Source organism: Sylvia atricapilla, chromosome 2, assembly GCF_009819655.1.
Source record: "Sylvia atricapilla isolate bSylAtr1 chromosome 2, bSylAtr1.pri, whole genome shotgun sequence".
In the NCBI taxonomy this organism is placed as follows: Eukaryota; Metazoa; Chordata; class Aves; order Passeriformes; family Sylviidae; genus Sylvia; species Sylvia atricapilla.
The window spans coordinates 88,931,326-88,953,013 of record NC_089141.1 but is presented as its reverse complement, the minus strand read 5'-3'; the positions used below and the strand labels follow the sequence as shown (position 1 = coordinate 88,953,013).

Below are 21,688 nucleotides of genomic sequence, written 5' to 3'. Positions count from 1 at the left end.
ACACCCTTATACCAGCAGGGTACTGGAGTTTTGTTACTAAGGTCACAAGGATCAGTGGAGTATTTAAGCATTGTTACCCAGAACAGGGCAACACTTGTCAAGGCTAAGCAAAGTTGTAACATAAGCGAACAGCAGCTTTTCAAAAAGGTAAGCAGCTAGAACACAAAAGAAAATTTATTACTAAGGCTATAGTAGACTTCTCTACATTGTTTACACTCCAAGCAACTAAAACAGAAGTTACTTGCACAAAACTGCTCTACACCAGGACCGAGACCTTAGTAGTGCAGTGCTCAGAACTCCATTACTGTTACCTTACAGAAAGGCAAAAAATTGTATTAAATACTGCATATCAAGAGGGAGAGTCTAACAAGCATGGGCGGATGGGTACACAAGGGAAAAAGAAAGCAACAATTTAGTACCAGTTTCTTAATAATAACTTCCTCTTTAGCTTCTATTCCTCAGAACCAAACAGAGCACTAAAGCTGTTTTCTGCTAAACTCCTCCTACACCCCTCAACTGTTTCAGCTAAAACAGGCAACATCAACTCAAGAGAAGTCAGTTTATCCAGGAAATATCCAGGTGTCAAAATTAAGTATTAGGCAGCCCTTGGCTTTTGACTTTAAAAAAAATCAAAATCCCTCAAAATCTCAAGAGAACAGAAATCGGCATCTTTTCCGATCCTTGTAAGAAATACTTGCTCTAGTACTGCATTTCATTTCTCCCATACTGGTTACTGTCAGGCAGAACTTTGACTGCATAAGCCCTGTCATGTCAGGAAGACACAGACGGCATTTGACTCCAAGTGCAGATTGACAAGAACAGGATCTTGAAAGGAAGGAAGCAAGACTTGGCTAGGCAGAGAAACAGAATCCTGCTTGTCCTCCCCTGTCCCTTCCCTTGGCAGAGCTCTCTCATCACTCTGGGCACTGCTTAGCCAAAGCCAGTTGATCCATCTCTACATACAGCTGGGAGAGGTGCTTGGGAGGCGTCTGTGCTCTACATCTCAGCAAGGGAAGGCACATCACAAATGAAGAAAGCAGGAAGATTGCTACAATGGAATAACAGTGGCTGGACACATATCCAGGTCCAAGATCCTTAGCACTTCAACAAAATTGCCTTCCAGAAAAATTTAGAATTAGATAGAAATTGGAACCATGACTGGTAAACACCATTTTTTTATCCTGTCCCCTACTTAAAAGAGTCCACTCTACCTTGAAAAAGGCTGGATGATTAAAGGTTCCACTGTATGGTAAGGAATTCAGCGAAAGAACTCAACAACGCCAGAGCAGGTTTTGAACTAAATATGTGGGCACAAAACCATGTATTCCACTACAAGAACAGAAAACAGATGATAGCGATGAAAATACTAATAAAATAATTACTCATTACACCCATCCCACGGGCTGAAGACAGTATAGTGCTTTCCTTTTAAAAGTAAATATAAAATCCTGTAAAGGTAAGAATGTTGTGTACACAGAGGGACTCAAGATTACAATGAACAACCCTCATGATGGTAACCCTCAGTTTCAAGCATTTGACTCTGGAAGCTCACTGGTGCTTAGCAGACACAAGTAAACAATAGAAGCCTTTTAGACACTACTTCCAGCTGCCAGGAATATGAATAAAGACATATGTCTGATGTCATAATGTCACAGTGAGACACATATTCAGGCTGTTCTGCAGGCAGAACAGCAACTATGGTGTTTCAGTGACTTTCCTAAATCAGGCTGTCTTTCAAATGATTAGCATAAAAACTCATTTATCATTAAGGTTAAGTAGGCAATTAATGAACTTAAAAAATTACACCTGAGGAGACTGCAAAATGAATTAAGTGGGCCAGGTCTTATACTTACTCTCTTATAAGACAGTAAGTATAAGTATATATATAATATATCTTGAAGGTTTAGGGCTGAACCCCCCAAACTGAATTATTACAAGAGTACAAACTAATTTTGTACGACAGTGATTACACTGTCTACAGCTAAGACGTAACTCCTGATATGATTCTGAAGCCTGGGTGTAACTAAAGACCTTTCAAAGGCGTCACTAATAGCACAGAAGACATAAAGCAGCATCCTTTTGAGTTAGTTTTAATTTACAGAAGTCTCAATCTCCTTGCCTTCCCCCTCCTGAAAGCTCTCAATCACAGCCCCCAACAGAATTCATGTTTGCCCCCATCAACATCCAATTAAATGCTTCATTCCTCAAAAGAAATACTTGAACACACTCTTGATATAAACTATTTTGTTCCAAAGATTTTACTTGAATGATTGTTGAAAAAAAAAATTAAAATCCTGATTAAAGTAAAGCTAACCCATTTGCTCAAAATCATGTTTAGAAGCTTTATATTGTCGTCATCTTCATCCTATGCTGGCCTATTTTAGTGTTAATCCCATGTTCCCAAAAGAAAACTATCATTCAACAAACAGAAAGCAATGCAAAACAAAACAAAACAAAACAAATTGCACACAGTGGTTGAGCTATGGCTCATCCTCCCCCTGCAGCTGTGAAGCCTCAGAACTCCAGCACAGCTGGTTTCAGGTGTACCACAGAGGTCAGAGAAGAAACACTTTGTCAGGTGGGGGAAGGGAGAAAAAAAAAAAAAAAAAAAAAAAAAAAAAAAAAAAAAAAAAAAAAAGCAAGCATCCATGTCCAAAACAATGGCAAAATGGCAAGAAAAAAAAGAAAAAAAAAATTCAAATGAATGCACATGACACCTGCACTAAATCAAAGCCCAGTGCTTTGCCTCTGTCAAAACCCAACCTACCCAAAGAGAAACATCCCAATTCTATCTCCTGCAGGCTGGTATCCTAGAAGACACATGCACTACAAAATATGTTAGCCTTCCACCATGACACTGAAGACACCAAAGGTTATACCTACAACAAAGGCACTGATAAATCACCATCACTGCCTCCTCCAGAGGTAAAAAGGGAAGCAAAGTCCTGTCTTTAAGGCACAGCTACAAGGTCCTGCCTTGCTGCTGACTCCATACTCTGAAGGAAGTAGGTAGAAGCTCCTGTCCACATCCCATATTGTAGAGTTCCAGGGAGCAATAGTGAATGTGACCTAGCCCCATACACAGTGTTTTCCCACAACACAAGTTCACATTCTCTAGCACTGAGTTAACCCCATGCAAAGCCAGAGGAGTTTTGGCGTACCTGCAGCCTGGCACTAATTCACAGACATGTAAGCTCTCATTTGGTTCTAAGCCCTTCCTGGATAAGATATTCATGCCTGACCCCATTTCATTCTGCCACTGTGCATGGTCTGTTAAGCACAGAACCTTGCTCCTATATGTTTCCCAATGCAGTCTGTATGGTAGTGCTGAAGTAGAGACCCCACCTTACAAGCATCTGATACTTTTGGTTATAGCTCAAACAGCCACCAAACATTTAAAAAAAGAGGAGCATTTGACACAGTACAACTAAACTAAATAAGATTCCACCAGACCAGGAGAAAAAAAATATACTTTAAATTCCAGAGATTCACTCTCCACAAGAAAGTGAAGACCATATTCAAGAGCATGCAGTACAAGTTACTTCCAGGACTAGATTACCAATTCCCATTTCCAAAAGCAGGGCACCGGTATATCTATAATTTGCAGGTGTTATCAGGAAACTTCATTAATGACAACATTTTCCACAAGACTGCTACAGAGACTGGCTACATATAATACTGAAGCTGACTTTATAAGTAATTCAGCTCATTTTTTTTTTCCACTTTCAAACTCACAACTTTCTGGAATACTGTCACAGAATCAGATGTCAAAACATACTATCAGCCTGTTAAGAGTTTCACTTTTACTGAAATGATTTTGCTCTATTGCAACATTCCAAATTCCCCCGGGCACATTTTATTCCCTGTCAAAAATCACAGAATCACCATTCAAAAACAGACTGGCAGGAGTATTGGTCTGAATAAAAACTAGCTTTTTTCCTCCCTCTCAGGCAATTTTGCTTAGGCCTAAAAAATAAAAAGCCATGAGGGAGTAGGGAGAGGCATGCTATCTTGAAATCTGGTTCCTTCCAACGCTTAGTTGCATTCCAAAATGCAAAAAATTTCCTGAAGCCCATTGCAGGCACCACAGAGCACAGAGGTTGGCTCTACACATCATTAGGAGAGGGAAGGGACACTAGCAGTTGCCCCAGCTCTAAACAGGGCTGAACCATTGACCACGATCTCCTTTCTAAGCCATCAGCATCTCTGAAGCACCTAAGCCTCTTCTGCAGCAACTACCTGGAGCTCCTGTTAGTGGGAACTCTGGTGTTCACAGTGGTCAAGAAGAGTCATCCAAGAGCTGCTGGCCCTCAGCATGCAGCAAAATTAATTATGTGGAACAATCTACAAACACAGGGTAAGACAAATATTTATAGAAGTAAGAGCAGGGCTGGTCAACTCCCACCTTACACTTAGGGCAAGAAATGCTAACAGAGCACAAATGTGGTTCTTCAGGTATCTTAACAATTTGAAATTTGAATAGTCTGCAACATCAGCCAAAGCCTTAAACATGATATATCTACACTGTAAATGTGACTAAAGTTTATAAAGTGGAACTGGCCACAGAATATTTGCAAAAATAGCTGATGGGTCCTTTCTCTTATCTACCAGGGAATATTTTACACAAAATTCAGAACTTGAACATTATGTTCCTGGAGGTAAAATGCAACTTTACCACTTGAGGAACTGAACTAATAGGTTAATGAACCAGTGCTGCAGGGGTAAGTACTCTGAAGGAAGTCTCTTACGACTAGACTTGGTCTAGGCTACTGAGAATTTGCACAGACCAAGTGCTTTATTGACAGTTACAACAGTGCACAAATTTACAGGAGCACAGTTCCTCTGACTTGAGCAGAGCAGGTGCAAGTTTTCTAGCACCTTTACTGCACCCCCACAACAGGATATAATACAGTCTAATAGCAACAATAATCACCTACAGAGCAAAACAGCTTTTGAGTTTACCAAATCCTCACACACACTGAGCAGTAGGGTTACTTTTATATAAGTGCAGAAGATGTGAGAACCTTAAAAATGGTTCTGTAGATACATAACATGCTGAAAGACACATAGCTGCTGGAATTTCCCAATTCTGTCGCTATTTTTGCATCCCTTGTGGGAAACAAGTAGCTCTTCACTCAGCTCCTCATAATATGTAGAAACATGCAACTACCTCCATGTACAACCTATTTAATGTAATCAATCCAATCTACTGTCAGGGACATTTGGGAGAAAAAAAAAAATCAAAGGAAGACAAGAAACTGTACCAATCAGATCTGTAGAGGAGTGACACGTCTCAGTGCTAGCATTCCTTGCTTATCTCTGCTGTAATGTATTGAAAGCAGCTAAAAATAAGAGAAATATTTCCCCAATATTAAGTTCTCCGTGAGAGCAAATGCTGCCATTTCAGAGAAATTCCACAAATCAAAAATGGAAGTGAAAACAGCAAGTGCATATATAAAGAGAAAAAACAATGCTTCAAATTCAAGTCTCATATTAAGAGCAGGTGCTTAGTGAAGAAATTTTTGAACATATATTGTACCACTACAGAGTTTTCATGAGAAGTGACTGCACAAAAAACAAAAGCTGCAATCTCAGAAACAGCACACAAATAGCAACAACAGAAGAGCCAACCACTGGACTATGAAGAAGTTTTGGAAAACTTGGGGCAGCCACTCAGATACATAAAGCGCTCATAACAGCACAGTTTTTTTTCAGGAAGAACAGAACAACTACTTGCAAAAAATGAGAGCAATTCTGTTAGATGACTGCATCTCCTCTCTTTTTTACTGACTATGAATTACCTGCAACAATGCAATCCCAACCAGTACACTTAATGCAAATGCCACTGTTTTGAAGAGCATGAATTGGTTTTGTTTTAGACAGACACAACTCTCATATTGTGCCACAGTGTCAGGACTCAATTTTCCAAGGTTGTCTTCATGCGCTCTATAGCAGTCACCAGCCTTTCAAGCCAGAATCAAAAAGCAACTGTAGGATGTCACACCCTGCGTCTCCTGCAAAATAGATTTAATTTTCCATTACAAACTGGTGATTGTTCCTGGGCAGGGGGAGGGAGAGAGGGAGGGAGAGAGAGACTAAGAAAGGCAGCTTTTGTACTATCGAGCAGATTTTTCTTCTATTTCTACCACCCTCCTTCCTACAATTCTACAAGCTGAACGACTGCCAGATAAATCAACGGAACTATTTTTCACTGAAACATGACAACAAAGCATCTGAGAAGTTTCATAATACAGTTCAATTTCACTATTCAATTACACTGTTAAACACAAGCACATACAACTACCTTTAAGAACTCACCAATTGGTTTAAAATGCACATCTTAGAAGATGCTAAGAGAAATAGCTTTCAGAAATGTTGCACTGTAGTACTCAATGAAACAGGAAATGAGGAACAAAGAAAGGAATTTCATAGATTCCAGATGTACTCTAACACCAGCTGGGAAACACAAGAAAGAATCAACTACAGCCTTGTAAAAAGCTACCACTAACTGTTTTCTTCTAGAGCTCTTGAACAAAAGTAAGTAGCTGTAAACAATTTGTAAATAGAAATATTTTTAGAAGGAATTTGAAACAGTAATAAAAACAAACTTCTTCCCCTCCCTCTTATTTTTAAGGAGTTTAAAACTCAGCCACCAATTCATCTGGTTTTTGAGCTGCTTTTTTAAAACATAAGAAATCTATATAAACAGTCATAACTGAAGCACAACTGTAAATAAAGTATTTCAAGTTGTCCATTTTCCAATACTTGGAATATTAAAGCTAAATGAAATTCAAAAGGAAGGAAAATTTTAAAAACAGTAAAGTTGATTTATACTACATGTCTTCCATGCAACTGGAAATGGATAAAATTTAAATTTGCAAAATGCTATCAAAAAAAGTTCAGCCACTTTAAATTTTTATTCCAATATCTATAAAAAAATTTAAAAAAAACAAAACAAAACCAAAAACACTTCAGATTAAAAATCTTAGAAATAAACCTCCTTCACAAGTTCCCTTCTGCTCCCTGTGTAACACATCTCCAATGTTTCATCTTCCCTTTTTATGAAACACAAACTCAGGCCTTTCAATGCAAACTTCTTCTAAATGGATTTTGAAATCTCTTAGTAACAAGTTTAGAGACAAACAGACAAGTATAGACACAGTCACTGTAAGATATGAAAAGAAAGTTTAAGCATGCATCACATGGAACACAGAGCTGTGTCCCCCTCCTCCCCTCACCACAGAAATAGGTGTTCTTCCCAGCTTCAAGACTTTTCATTCATCTGCTGCACATGGAAGGATTGAGACACCTCATCTAATGTTCATCCACCTACTAGCAGCGTATAAAAGTATATTAATATTTATGCAAATTAAACACTGCATCAAATGCTACCTGTTCAAACCTACCAGTCATTCTTGAAGAAGTGAAACCCTCATACCATCACATCACATCACATCACACGAATCCATTTCAGTCAGTGGCAATGCAGCCCCAGCTACATATCCCAGCAGCAGGGAACAGCAAGATTCAGTTGTTGGGCTAATGAAGGGACCTTCGTTTGCCCCAGTACTCCCTGAAAGGTAATAACAGGCAAATGCACAAGTCTCTAGCAAAGTAGAAAAAAAACTGTAATAGTTCAGAGGTCTGGAATGAAAACTGAACAGCAGAAACATTCATCAGAAGCCTCAGAAGTCTTCAACATTTGTGTTCTTTCTTCAACAGACTTCAAAAATACAGATCTACTACATTTTTTCCCTTTCAGGTAGAAGGGGGGAAAAGAACCCAAACAAACCTCAAAGACCTCAAACTTTCCACTGAATATATGAAGTGTTTTACAGTTGGCAATGGTCCATTAAAATCTGAGAAAGGAAAACAGGACAAAACTATTCCAGTTCTTCACAATTTCGAAGCTTTACATCTCATTTTGCAAAACTTTCACCCAGAAAGTCTTCTATAGGAGGAAAACAACATGTGAAGTTTCAGGGAAGTCCCTTTCCCCTTGGTAGAGGTTAGGATGGGAGAGGAAGGAAGTTAGATTTGTTTTGTTTTTACTCCAAAACAAAGCTTTTATTTGGATCCTAAATTCAGTCACCAGTCCACTATGTTGAAGAAATCAGACACTGCTAAAGAACAAACACTTCATAAGGTTTATACAAACATTTCATAAGGAAATGTCAGTTAAATCAGAAGGTTAGAATGGGCAACTCCACAATCAGCTTTTCAGTTTAATAAAATATAACCTGTTATTAACTCCAAGCTTGAGCTTTTCCTTGGTGTAACCACAAAATACATAAACCACCAGTACTAGAAAGTTTAAAAGCACAGCATTAAGACTCACTAATGGATATTTTGACTATTTATATAAGCCGTAGATGACTTGCTCCCCAGAAATATTAATAGTCCACTGGCACACACACATTAATTTTTCTTTGACATATTTGGCTGAGTATTTGTTGGTCAGATCAATATGAGCAATGCAACTGTCTGATATTTACATCTTTTACAGTATGCAGCCAAGTCTACAAGCCTCTGATTTTATTCTAGGCTTCTCACTCACACAAGAGCTAGCTGTAAGATTTACTCTCCAAACACATTCCTTTGCAAAGTGAATTGTAATAACATGAGAGGTATTAAGTACTCGTTAACAATGCAAAGTGGATTCTACCTCATCCTTTCCCCCCTCCTCCAAGAAAAAAAACAATAATTGGTACATGAGATACTCAAAGACTTAATTTGACTCTCAGAGAAGTACAATTACTGGCTTTAACAGAATTATTCCTAATTTACACTCCTGTAATGGAGATCAGTCAGTGAGAAAGGATAGAGGGAATTTTAACCTGATTAATACTATCAAAGGTATTTTTGATGAGGTTTTTCAATTGGGTTTTTCAATTGTATTTTCTAACCTTGGTGTAGGCGACACTGTCCAGTGTTTAGATGAGGTCTTCCTTAAAAGGAGCATCAGAGCAACAAATGACTTCATATGATAACAGAGTGTTTGACAACATAACTGCATAAGTAGAAATCTTGCTTTGATGCAGAGAGAGAGGGAGTTTCATTAAGCATAAATATGATAATCAACATTAGATGCCTCAGCCTTAAAAGACAAGTGTGTGATGGAGAAATGGGGCAGCATGTGTGACTATTAACTAATACCAACTAAAACACCTAAACTTTCATAAACAGCTAAGGCTCCTGAAGTGAGTGTGAGATTCAAGTACTTCTCCAGCAGAAGGTCAGAGATACAGATGCATCAGTTTGTCAGATAATCCTCTTGCTGTTCTCACTGGAGTTTTAACATTTGTTCTCCAGAGCAGCTGACCAAGCTGGTGTGTACTGCAGCTAACAAATACAGCACCATCAAGAAAACCTACAGTAAGGAAAGGGTGAACTGAAGAGCACAGAAAGAGTCAGGCAGTGTCATGATGCTGCCAGTACTCAGACACGAAAGTAAGGCATAGGCACCTGCTGTCCCCTCTGATTTCCCACACATGCACACTCCCAGTCAAGCTCTTGGATACTTGTGCAGAAACACCTCTGACAACCACCGGAGTGCACAGCTCACTAAGATGGAAGAAAACTAAACCTGAAAAGAAAATTAAGTTGTATTCTTTGGTTCTACTTTGCAATTTGAACTGGATTTTCTCTTCTGCAAGCAGAGGAGCATCAGTCAACAACAGGTGTTACAAAGAGCACTTCATGCCTGGGAGCAAGGTGAGTAGAGAAGGGAAAAGACAAGACCTGCCTTCCCAGAAGCATCAAGGTACTAATTTGGGTGAGCATATCGTGATTTCATGCATCGGGCTGCAGCTATCAAACAGAATCAAAGCAATATGCAAAACAAAGAACATCATCAGGTAGAACAGACACATAAAAACAGAGCAAGAGAAGCTAAAACTGGCATCTAACTAACCCAGCAATTTCAGAACTAAAAACCTGCTTTTAATTAATGATAGTGAAATAGTAAAAACAAACAAACAAAAAAAAAAAAAAAAAAAGAAAAGAAAAAAAAAACAGGACAAAAAACCCCATTCATCAGTCAGAAGAATAATTCAATGCAATGAAGTTTTCAAAAGCATTTTCTGGAAAATTGAGAAAGATACACAACACTTACATGTCCTTATGTAAGAAAATTTGGTACTCTGATCACCAGATAATCACTTCCACGGAGAGACAAGAAAATACTTAACTTCTCATGAGACATATTAAATACCAGTTTTTTCAAAGGTACCAATTCCAGAAGAAGACAAATAAATCTAACAAGTCTGCTTATTGACATCAGAGGCCCTGGGCAGATCTGTTTAATAGATTCACTCCTGTGAATCTACCTCTACACACTCTAAAAACCAAAACACATGGGCTTCCATTCATATATGAATCCTTCTCTACTTAAAAGAAAGTAAGGCTATAGAATTTGATATCAAGCTGGCAGCCCCAAACACAAGCATCTTCTATTTCTTCAAAACTACATTCACTGCAGCATTTTCCACTGCTACCTCTATTTTCTCCTCTCACTTGCAGAAAATACAGTCTCCATTTTTGCCCCACCACAACTGATCTTGACAGTCCATAAACAGCCATGGCCTCTAGAAACAGCACTGGTCCTGGACCTTTTCCATTCAGCACACTGAACACAAGCTGGTCAGAACACAACCACCACCAAATCCAGCAATTTCAAATACTGAACCAGCAGTGATAAATCTGCATAATTTATTCTGCAGCTTCCATGGCCTGTGAGACTCAAGCCTTAATTAGCATTGCTACAGTCAATCAATAAGAACATTAAATTGCCACTTTATTTTACCTATGCAACATCGGTTTAAGCTGTACTTGTTAACTTTTTAATGTGAAGAAAAGATCTTGAGAAGTCTTGAATATATTCAGGGTGAAATGCAAACAGCTTTTCTTTCTTCCTTTACCTCTTGGTCCTTTAACTTAGAAACACCAAAAAAATTGTTATCTTTATATGAAACACTTCACACTTCCTAAATAACAATGTTCCATTTTTAAATAAATATATATATATATATATACACATTTATATATAGTGAGAGAGAGAAAGATACCTGGAAAAAAATCTCCAATGCTAAAAATATCCATTCCAGAACCTTTTGCCCCATTTAAATGGGAATAAATCCTTTTACAGTATTATGCAATGAACATATTTAGTCGTAATTACTTCTACAAGTAACCACTTAAGACAAGGCACTAAATCCCAGCAGACATTAAAAGGGACATCTTCTCAAGACAAAATGGATTTCCCTGAACAACCTTAGTATTATCAGACTTAAGAGAGACCTTAAATTTGTCAGGGACAAGATATGTTTCTTCTTAGCCTGGGAAACACAGAGACATCTCTCAAACATTTACTCTGTACCAAGTTTAATGGTGGAAGTCTGTAAATACCTTCTCTTGCCGACTGACCTGCTTAAACACCAGTAAACTAGCACTTAAATAAATACTCTGCCTGACTTCACCCAAGACTCTCAGTTTCACAAAGTTTTACTGCTTTCACAGTGCCTTAAACTACATAGCTCTGCATGATTTAGTAAAGAAGGCACACTAAGAGGCAAAGAGATGGCATATCTACAGACCACCCATCCTCATTCTGTTAACTGGACATAAAGGTCATACAGTTCCTAGAAAATGGAGTGAGTTTAAAACAGGGTAAGCTGCTGTGAAGCACCAACCTACATCAGGTAGGAGGCAACTTTCATCACAAATATTTCACTGCTTCGTGATTCTGATCACACGTAGTGCTAACGATAGCTTGTGCTGCCAGAATTCCCACGTTTTAGACTAAGACCTCAACACCTTGTAACCACAAAATGGCCCTTTTGAAAGATGATAAAGGAAAGCTTCAGAAGCTCATGAATGTCTTAAATTGCAACAAGCACTCACAGTGCACAAGTGGATTGTTACTGTCTGTCAGGTCAACAGAACAATGAGCAAAGGGTCCTCATTCTACTGTAGCCCCAGTAAACTCTGCGCGCAATATCCTCCTGCCCCAATTACTACTTTCAAACCATCAGACAGAACTATAACAAGCTCTACTACTGCTAGAAAAATACTACTTTGGAGCAAAGCCTAATGCCTCTAAGTACTAGATTTCAGGGACATGAAAAGCTTGTTGAAGTGAAAATTCACAAATGAGCTGTTTCTTTAGATTTTTCAAGTATAAACAATTTCACAGCAGGTTCTCTGCTAGGCAGCATACAGCTTTCAACAGCAGAAACGCTAAACATGAGCTTTTATTTTTTCAACTGAAAGTTTAATAGTTGATGCCATTTAAGGACAAAAAAAGTAGCAATTAAGTACAGCATATTTATTAAATATTAACAGTACAACAAGTCATGTTGTCAAGCAGAAGGACTCTCTTTGTAGTTTTTCCAGCCAATCATCAGCCATAGAGCCTTCTGTTGTTTCCTTTCAGGTTTTGAAACACTGACTCATGGAAATATCAGCACTGCACACTTCCTCAAAGTGGCAATCTTATAGGAAGTGTTTGTTTAGTCTTACATGACACATTGTTTTGTTTATGTATAAGGGATTCCGGTAAAAATAATTTTCAATTAAGGAAAAAAAAAAAAAAAAAAAAAAGAAAAGACATAAGCACAACGGTTTCAGTTATGGGAAGCCAAAATAAATCAATTTCAACTAGACATCTAAACAGCACATTCATTAACACAAGTACTACTTTTTTCTTTCTACTGTACATTACTTCCTTGCAACATGAGCAGAAGTTGCCAGGCATTAACTTCTTTCAATTCAACTAATCACAAAAGAAACTGGACAGGAGGTAGCACAGTAACAACTCCTCTTAACACTGGTACCCACTACTGACAGAGTTCATATTGCTACTCCACAACTTCAGCATCTCAATGAGACATCTTTGGGAGGTGCCACACCATTGTCAGTTCAACTGAATGAGGCAAACACACAGCTTCCTACAAAGCTCAACCGTTTTAACATTTTCAAAAAAGGAGACAGATGGCTCAAGCTAAATCCAGGCATGACTAGAAATAACACTCCTCAGAACATGGAAGCACTTAGGAGATCCAGGATGTAATTATCCACCTAGCTAAATGTGGCTGATCCTATGCAGCCCATCACTCCCCAAAGAACAAGTTATACGAGCAGAAGAAAATGCCCTCATTTACTGCGGCTTCTTGGAAATACAGGACAATCCAGCCACAGCAGTACATTACATTAGGGCACTCAAACATCTCTAGGCTACAGATGTTTTGCACAGCCAAAAAAGCTCCCCAACTGCATCTGCCTGTCCATTAAGAGAGGCATGCCAACACGGGTGTCCACTTTGTTTGCACTGATAGCATCAATTCTTCATTTCATCCCATCTATTCTAAGGCACCGCTGTATATCAGTGTCCCCATTCATGATTTGCTAGAAGAGATGCTATAGAGAAGGAAACATATTATCAGATCAAGCACAGAATATCTGAAAGTCAGAGCTTGGCGGTGAAACAAGCACCCAAAGAACAGAATTGACCATTTCTACAGCATATTAAATCAAAGCAAATCAACATGGAAAATTACTTATCTTTTTGCCCTCAAATAACTTTTCTCTTAACCCATTGAAAGATTCAAAGCCTCCTGTCACTAGGAAAGAGGGAAAACTACAAGGTACCCATGAATGGGAATTGCTAAAAGAAACGTACTATTGGAAATAGCTGAAGAAAGTAGTGTCCCTCCAACATTCACCATCTTTTCAGTGGTGCCCAGCAACAGGAAGAGGAGCAATGGCCATAAACAGAAACACAGTAAGTTCCACCTCAACATGAGGAAGAACTTCTTTATGTTAAGGGTGGCAGAGCACTGGAACAGGCTGCCCAGAGAGGTCATGGAGTCTCCCTATCTGGAAACATTCAAAACCCACCTGGACACTTTCCTGTATAACCCACGCTAGGTGACCTCGCCTTGGCAGGGCGTTTACAGTAGATGATACCCAGAGATCCCTTCCAACCCTAATAACTCTGTGAGTCTGTGACCTGCCTTCAGATCCAGTCACAGGACTTTTTGCAGAGAACCTACAAGCTTCCACATACGAATTCTAATAGATCAGGATTGCTTTACGAGACCGGCGTGACTAAGAAGACTCTCTCAATCCATCCCAGCAACCCTGACACTTCCTATTGACTGAGAATACTCTCTCAATCCATCCCAGCAATCCTGACACCCTTCCCGAGAGACAGTCATCTCCAGCGAGGAGCGTGCCTTTGAAGACGAGCGGGGAAAGCGGCGGCGCGTCCCCGGCCGCGGGCCGGCGGAAGCGCTCGGCTCCGCCCCCTGCCGGGCAGCGGCGGAACGGCGGCGCAGCGCCGGGCATTGTCCTCAACATCCTCCGGGAAACACCTTCCGCTCGCACGGCACAAGCGCGGCTGCGCCCGGGATGCTCCTGGCTTTTCCTCTCGCTAGCCTCAAGCTAAAAACCAGCGGGCATCCTCGCTGCAGTTCTACAGTAATCAAGCGCTTAGCTCTGATAGGGGTTCCGCTCCGATAGCTTAAGTCAGCAGCAGGATTAACTTTAGTCCGCGATATAATGAGATTCATCTCGAGACTTTTGCTGCTGTTACTGTCTTCGATCTCTTCAACAGTTCAAAGAAATTCCCACACTCTCGTGACTTCAGTCATTCAGGTATAAGATCATCACTGTTTTCTTCTCAAAAAAAAACAACCCAACTAATCAAAAACAAACACCTTTGGCGACAAGTCATCATCCTATAAGCGAGATGTGTTCTTAGCCCTTTTACTAAAAATCACCAGATAGAAACAACTTGCAGTATCATCACTCACATGGTGTCCGGATTTCTCCCTTGTGAAAAGATCTTTGTTATTTCCCCCCTCCGCTCTTTGAAAAGAGACAGAGAACAAGTCTCCAACCATACTCTGTAGTCTTACTGAATCTCTTTTCTGGATGTATACAAGAACATGAAAGGAACACATAATTTTTAGTTTATATTATAAAATTTTGACTCTTTAAAACTGCTATCACTAAACTACCTGTTGACAATTAACGAGGAAACGATCCTAGCAATGGTCTCTTTGAAATGCTAACGCCACTATCCAGTAATGAGATTTTCTACGTAATCTCACGTTTCAGTTTTATCTAACACGCCAATTGGTGGCCGCAAATTTACTTCCGAACGAAGGGAAACGCAAAGGGAGATCTTCCAAGAGCTTTATTAGGAAGCCACACGCCCTCGGTACCCACCGCTGTGAGCCCGGCGCTGAACTTCGCCGCTTCCCCTGCAGCTCGGAGCCCCGAGCCCCATCCCGGCGAGGAGAACCGCTCCCTCAGCATGTGGGACTGATTGTCTTACGGAAACGAGGGATTTCCCTCCCAGCCGGCACACTCAGAACTCGACCAAGGGAGAGTTTAATCCGCTCGCTGACATCTGTCGCTTACTTTCTAATAATGTGGTTTGGAACTCGCTCAACAGCAAGAAGAGCGAATCTCCAAAAGCGAAGCTGTGAGGAAGGCACAGCAGCCCCTGCTTGTCCCCCTGGCTGAGGCAAGGGGCTGAGACAGCGGCTCCTGCACACAGCCGCTTTTGGGCCGGCTTCACACCAGCTTTGCCAGTGACACATAGTGCTGAGACTCGGTGACCGCCTTCAAACTTTTAGAGCGTAGCTTAGCAACAAAAATGAAAAAGAAAAAAAAAATAAAAAAAACACCCTAACAAGAAAAAAAAAAAAAAAAAAAACCACCAACAAAACCCGCGAAATCGGCCGAATAGCCTGCGCCGCCCGGACTCCCGCCGGCGCCGCTCTCCCGCCGGACGCACCGCGCTGCCCGCCCGTCCCCGCGGCACCGACCGCCCGCCCGTCCCGCGGAGCCCCGCGGAGCGCCCCCGGGCCGCGGGCACCGCCCGCCCCGCCGCCCCCGGCGCTGCCCCGGCGGGACGCAGAGCAGCGCCAAGGGGCGCTCGGCAGCTCGGCGCGCTCCGCTCCGGCGGGGGCTCCCGCTGCCCCGCGCGCTCACCGATTTTAATCCTGACGCTCTGGAAGACCCGCAGCCCCTCTTCCTCCACCGCCATGGTGGTGCTGCCGCCGCCGCTGCGCCTGACGCTCAGCAGTGCTGGAGCCTCGCCGCCGCGGAGGCGCGGGGACCGGGCAGGAGGAGGCAGGCGAGATGCTCCGCCAGACAGGAAGGAGAGAGGGAGGGAGGGCGGCCGGACGGCTCGGGACGCACCGCGACCGGGCTGGAGGCAGCGAGGCACAGAGCGGCCGCGCAGCCCAGCGGAGCGCAGCGCCCGCCTCTCCCCCCGCGGGCCGGCAGCGCCCGCCCCGCCGCCGCCCCCTCATTGGCCGGCGGGGCGGCGGCCGCGGCGCTCATTGGCCCGCTGCCCGCCGGGGCGGGGGAGCGCGCGGGGGGAGCGCGGAGCGCGGCAACAGCTGGAGCGCGGCCGCCCCCCGCAGCCCGGCCCCGCCGGGACCCCCAGCGGCACCGCGGGCACCGCGGGCGGTGACACACGCCGGGGCCCCGCTCCGGGGCCGGCCCGGGCCAGCAGCCGGCAGCGGCCGTCAGCGTCATGGCGAGAAAGAGGCAGGGATGTGCGAGTCCTCTTTCCCACACGGCCGTAAAGAGAGGGCTCTAGCGATGCCCCAGGTTGAAAGCCGTTCATTAGTGAGGAAAAGAAATCCCGTGTTAAATAAACAAACCCGTTTGGGCGCTGGGAGCGGGCCAGTCTGTCTCCTGGCTCCATTTGATCAGCGGCAAAGCTGGCTCTACCTGATTGCACAGGGAGAGCAGGGAATTCAGATTTCAGACTTGCATGATTACACATTAAACAGCAAAAAATAGGACTTGTGTCAGTGTTCAGCGCCAAACTTTGGGTCTTGTAAAGTCAGTAATTGGAATACACCTTCCCTAAAGGTCTGGCAAAAGCAAAGCACCAAGTTCAGCGGAGGTCTGCAGATTACATTATTTCAAAAAGTAAAAAATCAAATTAACATTTGGGGCAGTCACAATTCCCCTAAAGAGACTTGGAACATCCCTATGCAGAACAGCCCGGGCACATCACAGTCCAGTATGTCTGATAAGCGCAACAAAATGCCCTTTCTCAAGCAAACAAACAGACAAACATTAAGTCCTTTCCTGTTCTAGCTCTAATTTCAGGAGTGAGAAAAAGGCAAGCTCATTGAGGACTATCCATACACATATTTAAGAGCTAGTAATGAAGGACAGCAAGAAATCAGAAGGCAAATCAGTCACACGGAATACGAAGTCTGTAGCAAAGAGGTGCATGCAAGCCTGATGAAAACGGTTGAGCAATCCATCATTGCTTGAATCATGGAAGGTAAAACATATAATGAATGCCCTTTATTTAAAAAAAAAAAAATAAAAAAAAAAAAAAAAAAAAAAAAAGTGAAAGGTGAGATATGGAAATAGAGAAGAGCAAATGAAAATTTGGAAAGGAGCTAAAATAGCAGAGGAAGTCAGCTTGTAGGAAAGCCTGTGGCATCTGAGTTTTCCCACATAGGTATGGGCCTAACTGAAGGAAACTGGCAAGCTCGCAGCCAAAAAAGGAAGCAGTGAGTTATCTTAAGGAGCTGCCTGACTTACTGTGTCTTCCTTGTCTGCATAGCCAAGTGACATATGTAATTTGATAAAAATACTTTTACAGCACAGGACTCTAAAGAGATTTTATAAAGTACAGGCTTCCATTTACCAACATCCATGCCGTAATTCCTTATTCCTTGCTATAAAATGCTCAATGTCCTCTATAACCTCATTATACCCATTCCACCACGTGCCATCTTTTTATAATGCTCTCAGCTCACTCCCAGCAACACTTCAGCTCCTCTGCACACTGGTCCTTCACATTCCCCATAACACCTTCAGTGCTCCCTGCCCTAATAACCTTTAGCATTTTCTGCACCATTACCCAAATTACAATTGTCACAATACTTCTGATTCCCCTATTTTTGTCTCACCTTCCAGCTGAACAAGAGGCAACACAGCAGTCTGAACAGAAACTACAAGAATGCTGATCAGAGAGCTCACATTTTAAGAATGACATTGTCTCAGACCTGTTAACCTGATTATGCCTCTGAGACACTGAACGTGACAAATGACCAATTTTGGGGTATACATGTCTGTTTTAACACTCTGTACATGCTCAGATATAAAAAGGAATATACAAAGTCTGTTGCTTTTGTTCCTTCACCACACATGCACATTCCTTGAATATATTCCTTGAATATATCAGTACAAAATAAATACAAGCCCACTGGGCCATGTCACTGAAGAAAAATGGCAAGCTACTGTTACACATAATGCTGTACACAGGCACAAAGAATTACAGCTATAAGCAAGTAATGCTTATATAATAGGCTAATGTTTAGCTATGAGCAAAGGTAAATGTATCCTGTGCTTAGGATCTTTATAAACCTTCCTCAACAGCATCAGGGAGAAACGTGCTTCCATGCTCTAAATAGTAGGGACATCTTGAATAAAATATTTTACTTCTGTGTTTGCATTTCCTACATAAGGATTTCAGCTGGCCTCATTTTTCTATTGGAAGCTTTTCTTGTCTGCAGAAAGTTCACCCCAAAATAGTCATTAAAAAAAAAATCAATTTTTCAATTCTCTTCCCAGCACTTGCTGCTATAAGAGTTGTTCTCAGCAGATACTGAAAAGACTTTCCTTCCCAATTTGCCATTGTGTTCTTTTCAGCCAGTCATGGCACTTCTATCTATATCCTTTATGCCTAGGAAATGAAAGAATGCATCTACCTATAACACAGTCATTGAATGCTCACAAAAATCAAGCTGTACATAAATTCCCCACCCCTTTATGTGCACCCAAATTTGCAGTCAAAGCCCACCACCTTAAATCTAATGTCATTTGACCCAGCATAAATTCACCTTGTAATCTAAGGCGCTGGTTTGCTCCCACACCCTAACCTCAGGTGTTGCTTGCAACCTCTCCCTAACTCTGCTAACTCTGATGTCACGAGGGTGTGTGGTGTAGCACATTAGTTGGTTAAAAAAATTACCCTGTCATGGTTCCCATTTGTATATTGTAAAAAACAAGAGGCCCATTAACCATCACACTTATAAATTCTTTACCCACGATCATAAGCAACCTGATGAGAAAGCATCTCACTCCAAAGGTGTGGTCAGGGCACAGTGACTTCTGGGCAGCTTTAGGAATGCATACCTGCCCATGGCCACACTTCCAGGCTATTCCTCAGGATGGCCTAGCCTTGCCAAGAGCACAGATATATCCAGGAAAACTATGCCAAAATTTAACCATAATCCCAGCTTTTCCTGTGAAATGTGGTGGACCATGACCAACTTCCATACTTAAGCATAACAGAAACTGTCAAGATGCCTACAGAATCAATTAACAACAATTGGAACAGGCCAACATTGAACAACATCAAAACACACAAAAAATTAGTCAGTAAAAAAACAGTGTATAGCAAGAAAAAATAGGGGGGAAAAGCTGGCATCTTCTTAGACTTTTTGCCATGGAATAAATTAATATTCCTCACATGAAAATCTATAAATGGTTGCCTGCAGCTCTCTGTGCTGCCCAGCTATGCTTCTGGTTTCCCACCACATCTTTTCTGCTGAAGCTCTTTGTCAGTGCTTTTGTGTATGAGTGTGCTAGTTTATTTTCTGTCGGATCTTATTTTCTTGACATACTGCTGAAAGCTTGTTGCTTCTTCTGTAAGAAACTTCTCTCCAAATGTTATACAGTCCAACAATGTAAATGCAAGCACTGTTTCAAAATTCACATGAATATGTATTTTTAAGGATGTTAAACACAGTATAAAAACAGCCAAAGAGTGTGTGCTGCTTTTTCAATTTCTCCATTGCTGAAATGAAACCTCAGCAGCAGCATCACATATGTTTGTGCATATTACACATAACATGTGCAGGCAACATGAGGTGTGCAACTGCAGCAGCCTGATCAAAAAAATCTAGGCAAAGTGAAATACTGCTTTTCAAGATGTGGATGAGTCTGTTAGTGACAATGTCTATCCCAACTTTCTTCATCCAAGCCATATGGGTTTATATTACCAGCTCTTCAGAGGATTCTTGAATCTAAATTAGACTACAAAGAAGGTCATTTTCTGTGACTCATTTGTGCCAAGCAAGGAAATCATTTCCTCTCTTGATCTACATGATAGCTTTCTCTTGGGAGGAAACAGAATATAAGAAGCTCTCTAATCTCCTTTTGCATTATGCAAGAAACTAACAAAATATGAACCTTCTATCCCCAGGGCAGCACAAAGCTGCTACCTATATTTATGTCAAGGAACAACATATTTAAGACAAATCTAAGGAAATATCACTGTTATAAAAAGCAAGACTATGATCTGATGACTGAGATATTGTAATTGAATTATATGAAGACATAGAGACAGTTTTAACTAATAATATCTGTACCAGGCCTAAAGGCAGCTACTATCCATGTAGAGATGCTGCATGACATGACAACTACACCGACTAGGGTGACTCAATAAACATTTTTCCCGTCTTTGTAAAGTAAACTGTAAAGTGAGTGGAGAAGCAAATAAGTCTTTGTTAGAGCCTCTGCATTCTATTCTCTGCCTGAGTGGTAAATCCAGACCTTGCAGTTACACCTCTCATAGGAAGATAGCAAAAGTAGCTGGGTATTTTTGCTCCTGAAGTCCTAGAACCAATCAACTGGTCAGGAAAAGGCTGCAGTCCTTCCTTCAGTCTCCATGCATAGTGAGATATGGCAGAAATATACTATGCAAATAGGAAATTAAGACTGAGTCTGTGATTACCTGTGTCTCCCCAAGCTAAGAGTTTGCATCTGATGTAGCAACAGAGGAATGACAAACAGTAGTGAAATTGCTTCTTTGATTGGTCTGGCAGAAAACCACTCTGGCCATTGCATTAAATAAAAGAAAAAAAGAAAGCAAATGATGACAAGAAGAAACCTTCAATTAGCAAAACGTCAGCAACGGTGACAAGAAAGCACAGATTTCACAATAATACAGAAGTGACAAAGTTTAATTATAGGAGAAGCATGGGAAAGAGCAGATACTACTGAGGTGGCTGTTACTGAACTCTGTGTATGTACCAGGACATATGCATGTATGGTACACTCACACACTGGATAAAAATAGATCTGTGCATCAGAATCAGGAAAACTGGGGATTGCACTGCAGTTACTACCCTTAAAGAAAGCAAAGATCTCCCCTGTGACCCCTGAGTACAGGAAGTAAAGCATGTCTACCTGTTTTTCTTACTAGCTGCCTTTTCAAAATATCAAACATTATTGCTGCTTGTTGCTGGAACACAGGGCCAGGAAGAGGCCAGAAGGGGGAAAAGAAAAATGGCTTTAACTACAGGAAAAAGGGGCCAGTAAAAACTGGTTGTTACATTAGCCAAAACAATACAGCTAACTTTCATGGTATATGTTTTTTAACTTCTTTTTTTCTCTTTTTTATTCTTGTTCATTGCTTCGAAAAATCTGTCAGTCTAGCTTTCTCCTAAGATATGTTAAAATCCAAGTAATTTCAGCAGCAAGCACAGAACATTCAGAGTTGCAACGAAGTTTTCCAACATGAAATACCTTCTGGTTAAATTTGCAAAAGCATTGTGTTCTGGGCCATATCTGCTTTTCTTGAGCCCATAAACTTTGCTTTCCTATTAAGGAACAAATCCCTTTATCCTTCCAT

General features: G+C 41.3%; 1 protein-coding gene across 2 annotated transcripts in view; it reads right to left on the bottom strand.

Moving 5' to 3' along the window:
- RASA3 (RAS p21 protein activator 3) overlaps positions 1-21,688 on the bottom strand; it is a 147,221-nt gene that overhangs the window by 113,472 nt on the left and 12,061 nt on the right. Inside the window, exon 1 of one of the 2 annotated variants that reach the window (XM_066313750.1) lies at positions 16,003-16,253. The exons of the other annotated variant lie outside the window; for it this stretch is intronic. Within the exon in view, the coding sequence (XP_066169847.1) occupies positions 16,003-16,057 (55 nt within the window). The 5' untranslated portion in view covers positions 16,058-16,253. Of the gene's footprint in view, positions 1-16,002; positions 16,254-21,688 lie in introns of those variants that run through there. 2 annotated transcript variants of the gene reach the window in all.